Source organism: Panicum hallii, chromosome 9 (assembly GCF_002211085.1).
Source record: "Panicum hallii strain FIL2 chromosome 9, PHallii_v3.1, whole genome shotgun sequence".
Lineage (NCBI taxonomy): Eukaryota > Viridiplantae > Streptophyta > Magnoliopsida > Poales > Poaceae > Panicum > Panicum hallii.
Window position 1 is genome coordinate 5,999,361 of NC_038050.1, and position 16,082 is coordinate 6,015,442.

The following is a 16,082-nucleotide window of genomic DNA, read 5'->3' on the forward strand; positions in this document are numbered from 1 at the left end:
GGTCAGGCCGTCAGGGGAGGAAGATGACGGGATGAGAAGCGTGCAAGTACAAAAGTGGCTTGGAACTCGGAAGAGCCGGCAGCCTCTCGTCACTCCTCACTAGTTAAATGGCGCGCTAGCGTGTCTTTTCTGGTAGCTAAAACCAAATCGCTAGCTAGGCACGAGGGCATGGGCCGCCTCGATCTAGCTTGTACGGTGGCACTGTGATTGACCGTGCTGTCGTCTTTGGCATGCCTGCAGCATTGGATAGAGATGTCCTCCTGATCCTGCTGATAATCTGCACGCTTTGCTCTAAACACGCTGCATGTATCGGCCGCAACCTGCTTACCGGCCACTAACGATACGCACTACACTGCAAGAAGTGAAGTTGTTAGTGGGGCGATTGGGGAATAATATGAACTCGATTCCATTGCTTAAAATTGCATTGCATCCTCAATCCTCATGCGTGCATCTAATGAACACAAGTACTTGGCAAAAATAACTAGCCACAAGATCCGACATGCATCTCCATGCCATGCAGGCAATGCGTTAGCTTGCAGAGATCTCGAGCTGACGGCTTACTTAACACGCATTTCCATCTCCATGTCACGCGTAGTTTAGGGACAGTTTTGAGGGCTTTCACGCGAGACATACTTTACGCCAAGCAGCTGCGAGCTTTTATAGTATCAGCAGCACCGGTAGCGAGCGCGGATCAATGCACGACATGGCTAGAGAAGAAAAGAACAAAAGAGAAGTCCTGCTCCTGCTCGCGAGATTGGGCGGAACCCGACGGATGCTGCCGGCGGTGCCGGGCCGGGCTCCTTGTTTACCAGCTCCGAGGAAGCTACTAGCAAGGCACGCCGAGATGCCAGCAGGCAGCAGCAACCACAGATAACTAGTCCGTTTAGTTTGTTTAGATCGAGCTAGCAGGGATAGCGTCGGTCACCGCACTTTAGGGTGAAGAAAAATCTTGGAGAAGCCATCTTTGCACATCTGTTGAAGAACAGACAGTTTCTCCACCATCTTAATCCAGTGCATGCATCATCAGATGATCATACCGCCCAAACTTCACATCCTCAGAATGTGCGAGTGGATACTGCCAGTGCAGTCTGAAATTAAAAATGCGAGCTGACACAGTGGAAACTTGCACAGTAGTAACAGGACAAAAAAAAAAGGCCGGGTACCTACATTAACAATTCGCTTACTCTTGCTAGCTAGCTGTCCGAAGCTCGTAATAAAAATCAGAATCACAGGTGATATGATAACCATCAGTGGTATATAGTGTTTGGGATAAAGGTAGTAGTGATGCACTAATTAATCCCTTATCTTGTGACGATAAATATTGAGGAGAACATCTACCAATAGATATGCAGCGGAACAATAACAATCACATGCAAACATAACGATTTACATGGAGGAACCTCCTCAAGGTGAGGAGTAAAAGCCCACGGGACCAATCGGTCCACTACAAGCTTCCACTGTAATCAACAAATGGTTACAAGGAGTCTTTTCTAGGACTTTTAAAGGATTACACCAGCAGTGACACATTCATCATGATGCAGCTTGGCATCAACAACAATCACAGCTATCTAGCAAAGAGGTACGACAACTGTCAAACAGAGAAGCCACAGATTCTACTCCCTTCGGTAATCAGTTCATATCTCACAAACCACAGGTCCACTGTCGGCGCCAAGGGAACGGGGTCCCCAGCGCAAGTGATTAGTGGAGACGCTCACCTCCACATAAGGGCCGGTCCACGGGGTTGGCCCGCTCGACTCTCAGGTCCCGGGAGTCCGAAGGACCCCGGGATACTACTACGACAGAACCCCGGGATGCTGGGCCACAGGGCAAACTCGCCCGACTCTTAGATCCTGAGAGTTAGAACAACCCTAGGATACTACTACGAAAGGATTCCGGGATGCTGGACCATAGGGTAGGCCCGCTTAACTCTCACATCCCGGGAGCCCGAAGGACCCCGGAATATTACTACGAAAGGATCCCGGGGGAATAGGAAGCTGCCTTCGCTTCTAAGGAAGTGCTCTAACAACCGGCAGGGCAGGCGACACTAAATAGCCCCCTGCATGCTTACACGTGGATAATCCATGTACAATCATGCACCAAGGTAGGACAAGATAATATCAAGGAGTACTCCTCCACAGGAATACATGCATGCATGAGCCATATGAAAGCGTGTGCCGAGGTACATGCACCTGTACGCATTAAAAAAGAGATACATGCATGAAGGGCATGTTAGCTGTAGAGGCAACACCTTATTAGTTCTCTATGTACAGCTCGTTACGGGGATCTCTTTTGAATCATAAAAGAGGAGACCCGGGTATGAAAGAGGGACCGATGGCTCCAAAATGATTCCAGAACTAGATAACGATCTCGGCTCCTTATTAGTATCCTACGAATTTTGAACCCATGGTCGTCAGTAGCATGCTCTCGCTGATCGCTGAAGAAACTGATGATAAAATGCACAGCAGTAAAACTGATTGGAAGAACAAAATTCTAGTGCCGGCCGGCAACAAAAGAGCCTGAAGAAGCTCCGGAACTGCCATACGCTAGCTAGTAGCAGCGCATGAAATCTCAAAGGCTCCAGCAAACTGGGTGGGTAACTGCCGGTCTTTGGTGACTTGGTCGCTCTCGCTCGTGTAGAACTCGCACGCACGCAAGCCCTAGGCCGGGCAGGATTAGGACATGATCGTAGGCGGTGCCAACTAACCCCTTTCTAACCCTACTTTGGGAGCCCCCCGAGCCCGCTCCCCGAGGGATGATGCGTGCCGCGCCGCACATGGGGAGGGGATGGGAATCTCGGTTTGTTTACGCGGGGGCGCGTGCCGCACCTCCTCTCTCTCGTCTTCCTTCTTCCGGCGTGGTCCCCGCGGGGTTGGGATTTGTGCTGCAAAGCGGGAATTGACTACTCCGCTCAATGAATGAGTGCGTGGGCCGGTCCGAAAGATAATTGGCGCTTGGAAAACAAACTTTACTGCTCCGGCTTCTATCTTCGCGGGGCCCACCGTACTTCAATTTCCGTTGATATTACTAGTAGACCGTAGACTTCTGCTAGTATACGTATATACTAGTAGCACTCTGTAGTTCCTTTCTCTGTAGGCCTCACGTAGCTCTTCTTGATCTTCTAGTACTTGTAGAGTAACCTCACGTACTGGTTTTTCAAAAAGGAAAAAAAACTAACATACTAGGATACCATCTCCTGCGCCTTTTCGCTTTCAGTGGCGGGAGCAATGCAGGCGCACGGCAGCTCGAGCCCACTTTCACTTTCTTCGGAACCGATCCGTAGGATCGATCCAAGGGAGCGGCACGTGCAGCGACGCCGCGTGTTTGCACGCCGGCTGGCCGGCGCAAAGGATCCGAAATCCACCAGCAAACGTACGTATATACGGTCTGAAAGGACAACATTTTACCACGCAAAGTGTGGGCGCGCCGGTGGGGGGGGGGGGGGGGGGTGTAACGTGTGAGCGCTAGGGAGACATCTTCCTAGGTACCTGCGTTGAGGAAAACATCTCTCGATGCCTTTTCTTTTGAAAACTAACATCTCTCGATGTGCCTTCGTGCTTCTCCATGCATGCACTAGTTTATCGCGTCTTGCCTTGAGAACACGACGCTGGAGTATCCTATTGAGTCCTAACCAAGCTAACAGAGGTAGCTAAGTTAACTAACAGATGTTGCTAAGCACTAAGCACTTAAGCAGCAACGAAAGTATTTTTTTTTTGAGATGAGATGAGATGAGAAAAGGGGGGGCAGCTCGTTGCAGCTACATTAATGTGTGAGCAACGCTAGAAAGGCCGAGAGCACTTGTGGGCTAGCCACCAGCGGGGCATCGTCCAAACCATATTCGTGGGCCACCTTTGCATAGACTCACGTGGGTTCGGCCCAGGTAAAACCCGTGCCCCTCACGCAACCTGGGCCAATTCGAAAAGCTAGCGCTGAGCCGCCGAGGCTGCGCCACGCGGCCTTCCCGCCGCGCACCAACGAATTTTTTTAAAAAAGGGATAAAAAAAAACAAAATTCGAAAAAGGGGTGCCAGTTGGAGAAATTTAGGGAAATGGGTGCCTCCCGCCCGCTGAACGGGCGGGACGCGTGGGGCCCGGGACATCCCGCCCACCCAGAGGGCGGGATGTCACCCGAGGGCCTCTTCGCAAATAAATTATTTGCGAAGAGGTCCCTGGGAGGGCATCCCGCCCAACCAAAGGGCGGGATGTCCACGCGTACCGCCCGTTCAGCGGGCGGGAGGCATCCCGCCCTTTGGTCGGGCGGGAGGTCCCCCCACCAGCTATTTAAACCCCAACCTGCCCCAAAAATGCCATTTTATCCAGCAAAAATCAGAAAAAAGAGAAAGAGAGAAGAGGAAGAGAGAAGAGGAAGCGGCGAAGCCCTGTCCACGCGTCGATTTTGAGGTATATTCTCGTTCTAGCCATATAAGTACTTGAAAATAACTATAATTTAGGAAATATTTGTTAGAGTAGTTATGTTTTGAATAGTTTTAGTATTTTCATTTGTTTTTAGTATAATTTATAATCTGAATAGTTTAGAATCTGTAAAATATAATCTGAGAGTCGCTGAAATTTAGGATCGTTGTTCGTTGTGTATTAATATGTAGTATAACTAGTTTATTAATGATTGACAGATATGTCTTCCGAGAAGGGTATTTTCAGTATATATTACGGAGAAGGAAATGTGATTTATGGGCCGAATGGGGTAGATTTAAGTGAATTCAACTGTACGGTCAGAGGAATTACCAGACCGCACGAGAGGACATTTGAATCCCTATGCAACCGGTTGCATCAACAAGTGGGAGACGTCGCCGATCGAGTGCTAGTACGTCATCAGGCATCATTTAGTTGTAATTTTATTTAAACGTTGTTTGCTCATATGTAATATTTGCTGCGTTGAGATTCTATCAGACCTAGATACGTATTTGTATTATTTGCCGCATTGACTGAAGACACAATATTTGGATTCATGTATTTGTAATATTTGTAATGTTCATTATCATATTATTTTATTTTAAATGGCTTCATGTATTGTACTATCGTAATATTTAGATTCTACGTTGCAAACGTTATCGTTTAACTATCTTCGTACGAGTTTTAGATACCGTAATCTTCTTTGGAAAATTGAATTAAAATTTTATGTGCATACATAAGAGTATGGCGAATGAATCTTATATTTGAAAAAATTCTGAATTTCAAATAGTTTCTGAAACAAATAATCTAAGAAAAAATTTAACAAAAATGGGCCAGGAGCATAAGATTATAGGTTTTAGAACTTTATAGGTTTTAGAACTTTGACTATATATTAGATATTAAATAATATCACATTAGAGAATAACACTAGATTTTAATTAGAAAAGGGTTATAATTAGGTTTAGTTAACATTTCAAATTTGAAAAATTCAAGACAAAAGAAGTTAAATTTACATCAAATTTGAGTTTGAAACTTTGCACAAAGGTACCTAGAGTTTATAGAATAGTCATACCAAACTTCATAAACAACAAAGCATGAAATTCTAAAGTTATGCATAAACTTTTCTTAATCTTAGTTTTAAAATAGGAGTAAAAGTATTTTGTTTCAAACTAAACTCCATTAACAAAAGTTATAGAGTTTGAAATCTACTTTCTAACAAAACTAGTTTTGCTATTTTTGGATTTTTCTGTGAATTGTTACGAATTTTGGAAGCCAGAAAACACATACACATGAAATAACAATGCACCAGGACCTGGTGGCATCCCGCCCAGTGGCCGGGCGGGAGGCATCCCGCCCAGTGGCCGGGCGGGAGGCCTCCTTCAGGGACCACTTCGCGAATGAAAAAAGTTTTCTTATTCGCGAAGAGGTCCCTGGAAATTTTTTTTGAGCATCCCGCCCTATGGTTGGGCGGGATGCCCCTTTCCGCCCTCCCAGCGGGCGGGAGGCACCCATTTCCCTAAATTTCTCCAACTGGCACCCCTTTTTCGAATTTTGTTTTTTTTTTATCCCCTTTTTAAAAAAAATTCGCGCACCAACGGCGGCCACACGCTCGCGGCTCACCGGAGTCCGGACACGCACGCGCGCGCTCCTGGACGTGGTCGAGGCCTCGCCTCGGCTCGTGCGCCCGCGTCCGTCCCCACCCCAGTTTTTTCTCCATGGCGACGGCCATCTCGCTCCCAGGCGCGCCGCTGGCCGCTCCCCGCGCGCGCTACTCCGGCCGGCTCGTCCGAGCCTCTCTCCCGCGCGGTGGGGCGCGCGTCGGCCGTCGCTCCCTGAGCGTCTCGGCTGCGGCGGAGGACTCCTCCGGTTTGGCTCCCATCGCCGGCGCGCCCGCGTGGGATGCCCTCGGCGGCGTCTCCGTCCTCGCCGCGGGCACCGGCGACGCCGTCCCGCTGACGGACCTGTGGGACCCCACCGAGGTACTCCCGCTTCCTGCTAACTACTCCGTAGGGCCGATCACCGGCGGCTGCCTTCGTGCCCTATGCTGAAGCCTTCAAGCGCGCAGGGGGTGGCCGTGGTGGCGCTGCTGAGGCATTTCGGGTGCTTCTGCTGGTGAGGAGAGATCGGGCACGCTGCATCCTTAAAGTTTCTTGTTCCTTCGTTGCTCGCGACCACTGAATTTTGGCCGCCGTGTCCATTGTCGCAGCTGGGAGCTGGCCTCTGTTCTGAAGGACTCCATGGCGAGGTTCGACTCGGCCAGGGCTAAGCTGATCGCCATCGGCGTCGGCACTCCCGATAAAGCTCGCATCCTCGCAGACCGGGTAAGTGACCTCGCGCTGAATTTTTGTGCTCGGCGGGAGTGTGCGCTCGCAGATGAACCCTGCTGGAAACTGAATTTATGAGATGACCCCATTGCAGCTGCCGTTCCCTGTTGATTCCTTGTACGCGGACCCCGAGCGCAAGGTTACTGCCCCCCTCCAAATCTATCTGAAACTGCTGGAATGTTTGGTGTGTCTGATCTGAATGTTGTGCGTACGGCTGAATGCGAACCCATCGTTTCAGGCGTACAACGTGCTGGGACTGTACCATGGTTTGGGTCGGACGCTCTTCAGTCCATCTAGTGTAAGCATCACTACTTGCTGTTGACAGTGCACCATTCCATGGCGAATTTTTGACATTGTAAACTCGATCTTGATGTCTCTGAAGGCAAAAATATACTCGAGGCTCGACCACATCAAGAAGGCGACGAAGAACTACACGCTGGAAGGCACCCCAAACGACCTGACCGGTGTCCTGCAGCAGGTTGAAGTCGTCCGCAGACACCCCTGTGCGTGCAACCACAGCCTGAAACGCTGAAGAATCTCATCCGTTGCTCGTTTCTCGTTTCTGTCTCCAGGGTGGAATGTTCGTGTTCAGAGGAAAGGAGCTGCTGTACTCATGGAAAGACGAAGGCACAGGCGACCATGCTCCTCTGGACGATGTGCTCAGCGCCTGCCGCGATGTTCCAGTCGCTTGATGCATTACTTCCCTTTTGTCAGCCGGATGTGTAAGTCTAAAACGCTGTGTATGTGCCGGATACTAGCTAGACTGAAAACCGCTCTGTTCATCCATCAGACGGAGTACTGAAGATGCTACGGGAATCAAATCAAGATTATAACAAAATGCGAAACACATCTCCAATGAAATAAACCTGCTTGGTCACTCAAATTCGTGTCTCTTTGGCCATGCAAATCCTGGTATCTTAATATCTTATTTAAGTTCCTAATTCCTACCAGTAGAATCACACTCTAGTCAAATACATGGATCAGCGGAGATGTCGATACAAGAAGCTTGGTGTTCAGTTAGATGTTTGGCGCTCCTTTCTAGCTTCTTTTCTCTAATTTTCCTGTCTCGCCTCAGGCTGAGACCCCTGTAATCTCTGCCTGGTATGCCAGGCACATCATGTACTGTAACAAACTTACAGCTTTCACATCATGTACTGTAACAAACTTACAGCTTTCGTGCAATCTAATCAGTAGGTGGGGATCCTCCCCCAATATTGTTCGGAAAAAAAATCACACTCTAGCAGCACATAAAACCAACAAGGCCCGATTCAAACAAGGTCCTTTTGCAAGGATGGAAAACTGCCATACCACCTTCCAAATTGGTGCGTTCTGCAGGTGTAACCTCCAGCTCCAGGCAGCCAGTCAGCCAGTCAGCCAATGAGACAGCACGGGAAGAAGAGCAGTTTCGTCAGGCCTCTCGAAGAACTCGTGGCCACACCTCCATCCCGCGTCCCGCCATCCGCAACCGCCTCCGTCCCACCGCAACGGTCACCTCCAACTGCCGGCGCCCACCACCTCGCCTCCCCTCCTCTCCTCCGCGGCTAGGGTTCCGCCGCGTCTCCCGTCCCACCCATGGCCGCGCCCGTGTCCGCCTCGCTAGCGCCGCGCGTCTCCCTGCCGCCTCGCGTTCGCCCCGCCGCCGCCGCCTCTTCCCGCGGCCTGGACCTCGTCTCCCTCTCTGGCCGCCGCCACCGCCACCTCCGTCTCCGCCGCTCCCCGTCGCCCGCGGGGATTGCCGCCGCGAGCTCCCCGTCCGTGCCTTCCCCATCGGGCGTCGGCGACGCACTCGGTGGCGTCGAAATCTACTCCGCGGCCACCGGCGAGCCCGTCCTGTTCAGGGACCTGTGGGATCAGAACGAGGTACTCATCGTATTCGAGCTTGGTCAGTTCAAGCAAGGATGTTTCAACTAGGATTTTTTCCTAGTTATTTTCCAGTCATGATTACTGTCTAAAGCTTTGCAATCGTAAAGGTCTTAGTATTCTCTCTTAAAAAAAAGGGTCCTAGTAAAACGGGGGATTTTTTTGACTGAACAAAATCGTCCCTGACCCTACTGCAGATTGAAAAACACTTGGAACCTTTTACTCAAAATTATGCAGTGGCACTACGAGAATTTTGCATGAATTCGATGCTACACATACATGACTTATCGAGTGCTTGATTATCTGTGCAGGGAATGACTGTTGTTGCGCTGCTAAGGCATTTTGGGTGCCCTTGCTGGTGAGGGAGGAAGCTTAATTGTATCTGCATTAGCTGGTATAACTTCGTCGTTCTTTCTTTAGTTTCTTTCTTTGGGCTAACTGTGAGCTCTGCTTTGCCCCCATGTAGCTGGGAGTTGGCCGCTGTTTTGAGGGACACAAAGGAGAGATTTGATTCAGCTGGAGTAAAACTGATTGCTGTTGGTGTTGGCACTCCAGCTAAAGCCCGTATTCTTGCCGAGCGCGTACGTATATGCCTCATTTGGTAGACTAGCTAGCTTTAAATCTTGAACACACACGGAATGGACTATTTGTCAACATGTATGGCATACATATGATTTCATTGTCTGAAACTTCGAATTTTCACCGTTTATGCCTCATATTGTTTTCTACAAGTAGGAGTAAAATAAGTAAAATGATCTTGTTTGTTCACTTGCTGCAAAACAAATTTCTAAAACAAGAGAGAGAAACATGCTCGTCTGTGTTAGCTTGTGTACTGGCATTCTCCAAAAAGTGTCCATCCCTTAACAAATTTCTCTAAAATTTATTTGATGCAGTTGCCCTTTCCGTTGGAATACCTCTATGCAGATCCGGAACGGAAGGTACTAATCCGGTGCTCACCTATTTATGATTTATGAGCCTATTGGATGTTGACATCATGTATGTTATAGCCTAAATGATACCTCTACCATATTATGACTAATTGTTGAATGAACTGCTTTCTTTTATATGCATCTATTCAACCTATAGTTTTCTCCTTACCATTTATTTATAAGGGATTCCTTGCCATTGTGTTGTCTAGACCTTTGGACTTCATTAACAGGATCTACCCCATAAAAATTTTAATTACTATTTTGAGACATTTTTTTTGTATGCCCAATCAGATGAAATGTAAATATGAAAGATGAATGCATTTGCTGTCAGGTCAGCGAATGGAAAAATATTGTTGGCGGTTTATTTACAAACTGACTTCTATCTATCTTCTATAGCTTCAGAACTGAATTTCTGTTCTCTAATCATAAAATACGTTCTTCTAACTTTCTCTGTAGCTGCAAACGTACCATTATTAACAAGCTTTGCTGTTGTTGCTCAATTCTTCTAATAAGCTTATGACATCTCTTATTCATCATATTTGCCATGAAGATACATGTTAAATTCCTCTCCAAAGGAACACTTATGTGTTAGGTGTTGAATGAGCTAGATGTCTAGATGCATCTACATACCATATTTGGTACATTAGGATCAATGATGTAATAATCAGAAATTTCATTCTGTCAAAAACATTTCTTCTTTTCCTGATTGCACAACTCCAATTGAACCTTTTCAGGCGTATGATCTGTTGGGCCTATATTTTGGTATTGGCCGCACATTCTTCAACCCAGCCAGTGTAAGCAATTAAGAATCGATTGTGTAGCAACAATTTTCCAATTTGCATTTGTTCTGTTATGAGATATGTAATGCATAGTCTTAAACATTTGAACGTATTTTTTCAAGGTGAAAGTGTTTTCACGGTTTGACTCCCTTAAGGAGGCGGTGAAGAACTATACAATCGAAGCCACCCCAGATGATAGGGAAGGTGTCCTACAACAGGTTAAGATTATTTTCTGACACCTAAAATGTCTTCTGCCACCATAAGTTGAACCTACCTTTGCAATTTAACACATAATCTTGATTCATGGAACCGTTTGTTTCATATGTGTTTTAGGGGGGAATGTTTGTGTTCAAAGGTAAAGAACTGTTATATGCAAGGAAAGATGAGGGCACAGGTGATCATGCACCTTTGGATGATGTGCTCAACATTTGCTGCAAAGTTCCAGTAGCCTGATGGCACATCCTACAGTTCAGTAGGTCCAATTCCTGTCCATCTTAACATAGATCACTTTGAGTTTTCTTTATTAGCAATTTCTAATTGCAGCCTGGTTACAAAAGGGAAAGTAAGAATATACTTCTAACGTGCATATTGTTTCATCAGTTATCTATTGGCATCAACAGATCCTTTTCTTTGTTCACAAGCTGCACGCGGTTCAATATGTTCTGCCGGTTCCCTGCATGCCAATTGTTGCATAACCTCATTCTAAGTTACTTCTGTACAGTTAAAAAGCACTTTCGGCGCCCTTGATTCCTGAAGTTCCAAGAGTGCTTGCTGCAAGAGTGGCTTGTCCATCAATGTGCATCTGATATACCAATGTGCCAAGCTTCATGTATAGTATAGGTCGAGATGCCTGGTTTATTTAGATATCTCGAAGGCGGTGGATTGTGAATTGTGTGCATTGTAAGTATGCAAGTTGCTGTTTAATAATTCTTGAGGAATGCTGCACATCTGGATAGTACAGTCGGTAAAATATGAAAAGCAAAGTTCGAAGTCTTGGCCCTTTCTCCTAAATGGAAGTTTGCATTTCCAGAAATCTTGGAAACATGAAATCCATGTGATCTTGGCTCTTCCAGAAATCTTGGAAACATAAATTTTCTCTAAAATCAATGTGACCTTATGTGCCGTTCAAAACTTGGATGTGTGATCTCAACATTATTCCGGAAGTCTGCTCGGTCTGTTATTCAGTTTATGACTGGAGCTACAAAATTGGTTTTACCATTCATGGTGTGTTTTATTGTGTCATGTTTAGGACAACAATTCAAGAGAGTTCAAATTTGCTGCAAATGTCATAAATTCCTACATAGTCCAAGCAGCCAATGGTACTAACTATATAGTGTTCGTTGGCTATCCCCCTCAAAAGTCGAAACATTGAACCATTTTGGATTGGATCCAGATCTGTATATGCTCCTCATAGATGCAATGAGTTATGTAAGTACTCTCTCCTCAAAAGTCCAAAATGTTAGAGTGAATTACATCAGGCATCCCTGAAGTTGTTTCGAGGTCTCATCTACGTCCCCAAACTTTAAAACTGCTAATTCTAGGTCCCTAAACTTAAGTTAGAACAGAGGTGGACGTCCAAAACTCCCGTACCTACCCGTCGTTGCTTGCGTGGCGTGCCAACCTGAATGTGAGGAAGTTTTAGTTACGTTTTCAAAGTTATTTTTTCATGGTACCCCCTCATCTTTTTTGAACAGAGGACAAGGAATGAAGGAGTTTGTTTACCCGGTGAATTATGGACATATTTCGAGACTAATAATTTGAACTAAGCCGGCATTAAAAAAGAGCACAAACTATGACCCATTTAACCTCAACAGAAATAATAATATATATAATTCAATTAGGAATAAGTAAAGTTTCTTATATAATTATCATAAAGTATATGGTGTCCACGAAAGTTCAACTAGACCTCCATTACGTAATTAGCAAAAGCTTACAGTAAAGGAACTGTAGCAATCATGTAAGCTTCGTACAAAAAGATAGCTATGTGCTATTCAAAAAACTTGTCTTTAAAAGTATATACAATATCCCCTATGCTGTACAAGCAAAAGAATTATTCGTCCACATAGACATGCCACGCAAGCAAGTAGGGGTCCTTCTTATGCCAGGTAGACAGGGATGGGAGTTTTGGACGTCCACCTCTGTTCTAACTCAAGTTGGATGGAAGTTTTGGACGTCCACCTCTGTTCTAACTCAAGTTTAGTGATCTAGAATTAGCATTTTTGAAGTTTGGGGACGTAGATGAGACCTCGGAACAAGTTCAGGGATGCCTGATGTAATTCACTCAAAATGTTATTTCGTCTAGAATATAAGCTGTGCCTCTTCTTTTTTGCAAGCCTAGACTAGGCCTGGCTTTCCGGGCTAGAATTGGCGTTTGAAGTTTGAACAAGCCGACCGCTGAAGCTCGTCGTCGTCGAAGCCGAAGAAAAAGGAAAAAAATTAGGAGAATTCTGATCCCTAGTCAAAAGATCTGTGCAGATCCGTCATCATCAAAGAATAATGAAACGCCATGGCCACCAACCAAGTTTTCCATGCGACGAGACGAGGCCCCGGGCCCGCCGCTGCCGCCTCGTCCACACCCCATCGTTGGTTCGTTCGTCCCATTCCGGCCTCGTCGCCTCGGCCTCGCCTCCTGCGCCCCAATTTTAAGACCACCTCAAAGCAAAATTTAGACCACCCAAACCCAGACGCAAATCCCATTCCCACCCCTCCCCTCCGTCGTCCCCACCGCCAGCGCCACCGCTCCCCTGCGAGGGCGAGAGGCCGTACATCCGCGACGATGCTGCTCGTGAGCCAGGCCGCCAACGGCTCCCTCTCGGCGCGGCGGCTGCCGACCAAGCCGCCGGGCCCAGCCACGCCCAACCCCTACCCGCTCTTCGCCAACCCCCGCCTCCCGCGCCGCCGCCTCGCGCTCTCCGGCGCCGGCGCCGACCAAGCGCCCCGCCGCGCCCCGCCGGCCCCGGCCGCCGCGGGCGAGGGCCCCTCCGGCTCCTCCGCCGCCACCGAGGACCCCGTCCTCGTCCGCGTCGCCGACGACGGCGTGCCCCTCGAGGGCGTCATCCAGATAGAGAAGCCCGGCGACGCCGGCGCCGAGTCCAAGCTTGTCTCCTACGCGTACGTGCCTTAACGTTATCGACTTATCGTGTCGCCCGCGGCATTTCCATTCCCTCGTTGGTTTGACCCGCTTCGCTGATTCCCGCTCCGCGTTCGTTCGCAGGAAGTTGGGGCTCCTTGCCGGCGGGGACGTGCTCTGCCTGCTGCTGTTCTCCGCGATAGGGAGGTTCAGCCACGGGCTGCCCGTGCTCGACGCGGAGACGTTCAAGACGGCCGACCCCTTCATTGCTGGTTAAGGAAATCCGCAAATGGCGTTGCCGTTTCGTGGTTGCTGTTCATCTGGTGGGCGAATGGACGGGTTGCTCATTGATTTCGTGTCTGGTGCAGGGTGGCTGCTAAGCGCCTACCTCCTTGGTGGATTTGGCGATGATGCGAAAGGGCGCAATGGCGCGGGGAGTGCTGTTATCACCGCGGCTAAATCATGGGCTGTTGGGATACCGGTAATTATCGATATATCGGTTCTGTCGTTTCAATCATGAGCCAAGAAATGCGACTTTAGAGCTTGCCATTTTGTTATCCAAGGTCAACAATGTTTGATGTTTTTGTAACTTGTGATCTTTATGAACCTTTTTGTTCACCTACCGAGCACCATTCTGTTACCTGTTGCTTTCATAAGAATTGGTTGATTCGGTTCATTTTGCATTTGCCTTTCAACTGTACATTAGTATCCATGCATATATGCACCAAATACATTGCAAACTACATGTATTCAACATCTGTTATTGTGACTCAATTGTGTTTATTCAGGTATTATAGGGGCTGCCTGGTTCTCTCGTTTGCTAGCTGTTGAGGGCTGTTAACTTTGCACCACTTGTCAATCTCTGATGAGGGATAGGCAAATAAGCTTGCCATGTGCTTGAATGCTCTAAGATAACTTAACCACCACCTTCTCGTGATATGGTTTTGTTGGCATTACTTAATATCTCAACCATGCTAAGAAAATTTGGATTTTATTTTTATTTGAGCAAGTAATCCAAAGCTCCAAACAGACCAATAGACAATTGACATGATGAGACATAAGAGCCAATCCATTACCTGATCAGAGGTTCTCTCACTTTGTGTAGTGTTGAACAAATATAATATTGCTAAATTACAATGAACCTACAGGTTCATAGTGATTTGAACAAGAATGCAAAATATGCTTTCTAGGAGTTCTGCATAAGAGTTGTAGTAACTTAATATTTTCATGTCTTAATATCTGATGATAGTCAATATTGATGCTGACTCTGATTCTCTCTCTTCTGCTAGTTGGGACTTGCCATCCGAGCAGTGACATCTGGTCATATTCCACCAACTCCTTTTATCTTGGTAACGATGGGAAGTACAGGGGTCTTGTTAACAGCTTGGCGTGCCCTGGTTTCTCAAATCCTTTCTGTTGGACAACAGCAGCAGGATGATGACTACAGGCGTGGAAGTCCTTTTGAGCTTTTTGAGGTCAGTAATTTCGTGAACTGAAAAACCTCCCTCAGAATTTTACTATTGCAATATTGTGAGCCTGCTATGAAACACTAAACATGGGTGCCACTGGCACATGGATATGGAGCAGTTTAGTCTAATGGTATCTAGTTTTGTTTCCGAAGAAATTTCACTGAGCATGGATACCATTGGCACATGGATATGGAGTAGTTCAGACTAATGGTATCTAGTTTTGTTTCCAAAGAAATTTCAGACTCTTCACCTTTGCAGTGCTATAACTAGATTTAATTTCAGACATAGCAGCAACACAATATATGCAATTGCCCATCATTTATAAGGTTTATGTGTTCTCATTATACAAACAATACAGTGTCATGGAAAACGCGTTTTGTTTATTCTTTCACGAACATAGCATGCTAACTTTTGTTGCGTGTATTACTCTATTAAGCTATTAGTTGCTTGCCATTCGACATGTTCTTCCTCAAATCACTGCTATATTTTTTACCAAAACTTGTCATGAATGGAGAACATCATCTTTGCTAGGAAGAGCTCTTAAATGAATAGGATGACTAAAACTGAATTTGGTTCCTTATTATATACAAAATAAGTTCATATAATTGTAAGGGGAGATCACTGCTACTCATGTTTGCCACAAGGTAGGAACTTGGAAATTTGGAGATATTGTTTATTCTTAACAAAAGAAGTTCCTACCATAAGCCATGTTTTGTGCTTTGTGCAAATGAAGTTCCAACCATAAGCTTAATGTCAAAGGCTTTGTGCTTCTTTGTTCGTGTCATAATCAATGTTCTTGAATACCTATGGCATGCTTCTCATTTCGCCGTTGTGTACTTGCAGTTACTGACTTCATTGGTGCGGAGGTGGTGATTCTGAAGGCTGAAGCCACAAAAACCTTTATTGCCGACCACCACCAGGTTCAACTACCTGCGTGTAAGTACAATTTTGAAGGTGAAGAAGAGCAGGCTAAAACCTACTTCGGAACATATGCCGGATCAAACATTCTTTGACAAGATCACACCTGCGACTCTTATGGATAAGTATCTTATCCATGTTACTTGATCAAGCACTTGTAAAATTATAATCTGTAGCTTGACTCATCCTAATCAATAAACGTGGCCTCTTGCTCCGGCATCTTGGTTTCCAGTGTTCCACTGCTATTTTGCTACACTGCATGATTCTGCTACACTGTGCCAGATTGTTCCCCCTTGTGGGGCAGAAGTGCTGGAACACGTTTTTTGT

The 16,082-nt window shown here is 46.6% G+C and overlaps 3 protein-coding genes across 5 annotated transcripts; all 3 read left to right on the plus strand.

The window, feature by feature from the left end:
- The first annotated feature begins 6,029 nt into the window (after positions 1-6,029).
- On the plus strand, positions 6,030-7,912 carry LOC112875475 (prostamide/prostaglandin F synthase-like). Its single transcript, XM_025939340.1, has 7 exons — positions 6,030-6,385; positions 6,472-6,518; positions 6,613-6,727; positions 6,825-6,869; positions 6,969-7,028; positions 7,113-7,208; positions 7,303-7,912. Exons 1-7 carry the CDS (start codon positions 6,122-6,124, stop codon positions 7,420-7,422), a joined length of 747 nt encoding a protein of 248 aa, XP_025795125.1. The 5' UTR covers positions 6,030-6,121; the 3' UTR covers positions 7,423-7,912.
- Positions 7,913-8,104: 192 nt separating this feature from the next.
- On the plus strand, positions 8,105-11,309 carry LOC112873475 (thioredoxin-like protein AAED1, chloroplastic). Of its 3 annotated transcripts, none has more exons than XM_025936428.1 (8): positions 8,105-8,590; positions 8,902-8,948; positions 9,057-9,171; positions 9,484-9,528; positions 10,254-10,313; positions 10,421-10,516; positions 10,632-10,770; positions 11,020-11,309. In XM_025936428.1, the coding sequence occupies exons 1-7, from the start codon at positions 8,303-8,305 to the stop codon at positions 10,749-10,751; spliced, it is 771 nt and encodes a 256-aa protein (XP_025792213.1). In that variant the 5' UTR covers positions 8,105-8,302; the 3' UTR covers positions 10,752-10,770; positions 11,020-11,309. The 3 variants fall into 3 exon arrangements, with proteins under 3 accessions (XP_025792213.1, XP_025792214.1, XP_025792212.1); XM_025936429.1 differs by having other exon boundaries at positions 10,632-10,765; XM_025936427.1 differs by having other exon boundaries at positions 8,106-8,590; positions 10,632-10,774.
- Positions 11,310-12,899: 1,590 nt separating this feature from the next.
- On the plus strand, positions 12,900-15,986 carry LOC112875052. Its single transcript, XM_025938734.1, has 5 exons — positions 12,900-13,409; positions 13,513-13,640; positions 13,737-13,849; positions 14,658-14,843; positions 15,681-15,986. The coding sequence occupies exons 1-5, from the start codon at positions 13,075-13,077 to the stop codon at positions 15,708-15,710; spliced, it is 792 nt and encodes a 263-aa protein (XP_025794519.1). The 5' UTR covers positions 12,900-13,074; the 3' UTR covers positions 15,711-15,986.
- The last annotated feature ends 96 nt before the right edge of the window (positions 15,987-16,082 follow it).

What these genes read in the sequence shown, in the direction of transcription:
- LOC112875052 (XM_025938734.1), top strand. Translation starts at nt 13,075, where the DNA reads ATGCTGCTCGTGAGCCAGGCCGCCAACGGCTCCCTCTCGGCGCGGCGG. An exon ending in GGCCGACCCCTTCATTGCTG is followed by an intron (nt 13,641 to 13,736) that starts GTTAAGGAAATC and finishes TGTCTGGTGCAG; the next exon opens with GGTGGCTGCTAAGCGCCTAC. An exon ending in CATGGGCTGTTGGGATACCG is followed by an intron (nt 13,850 to 14,657) that starts GTAATTATCGAT and finishes CTCTTCTGCTAG; the next exon opens with TTGGGACTTGCCATCCGAGC.
- LOC112875475 (XM_025939340.1), top strand. Translation starts at nt 6,122, where the DNA reads ATGGCGACGGCCATCTCGCTCCCAGGCGCGCCGCTGGCCGCTCCCCGC. An exon ending in ACCTGTGGGACCCCACCGAG is followed by an intron (nt 6,386 to 6,471) that starts GTACTCCCGCTT and finishes TCAAGCGCGCAG; the next exon opens with GGGGTGGCCGTGGTGGCGCT. An exon ending in CGCTCTTCAGTCCATCTAGT is followed by an intron (nt 7,029 to 7,112) that starts GTAAGCATCACT and finishes ATGTCTCTGAAG; the next exon opens with GCAAAAATATACTCGAGGCT.
- LOC112873475 (XM_025936428.1), top strand. Translation starts at nt 8,303, where the DNA reads ATGGCCGCGCCCGTGTCCGCCTCGCTAGCGCCGCGCGTCTCCCTGCCG. An exon ending in ACCTGTGGGATCAGAACGAG is followed by an intron (nt 8,591 to 8,901) that starts GTACTCATCGTA and finishes TTATCTGTGCAG; the next exon opens with GGAATGACTGTTGTTGCGCT. An exon ending in GGGAAGGTGTCCTACAACAG is followed by an intron (nt 10,517 to 10,631) that starts GTTAAGATTATT and finishes TATGTGTTTTAG; the next exon opens with GGGGGAATGTTTGTGTTCAA.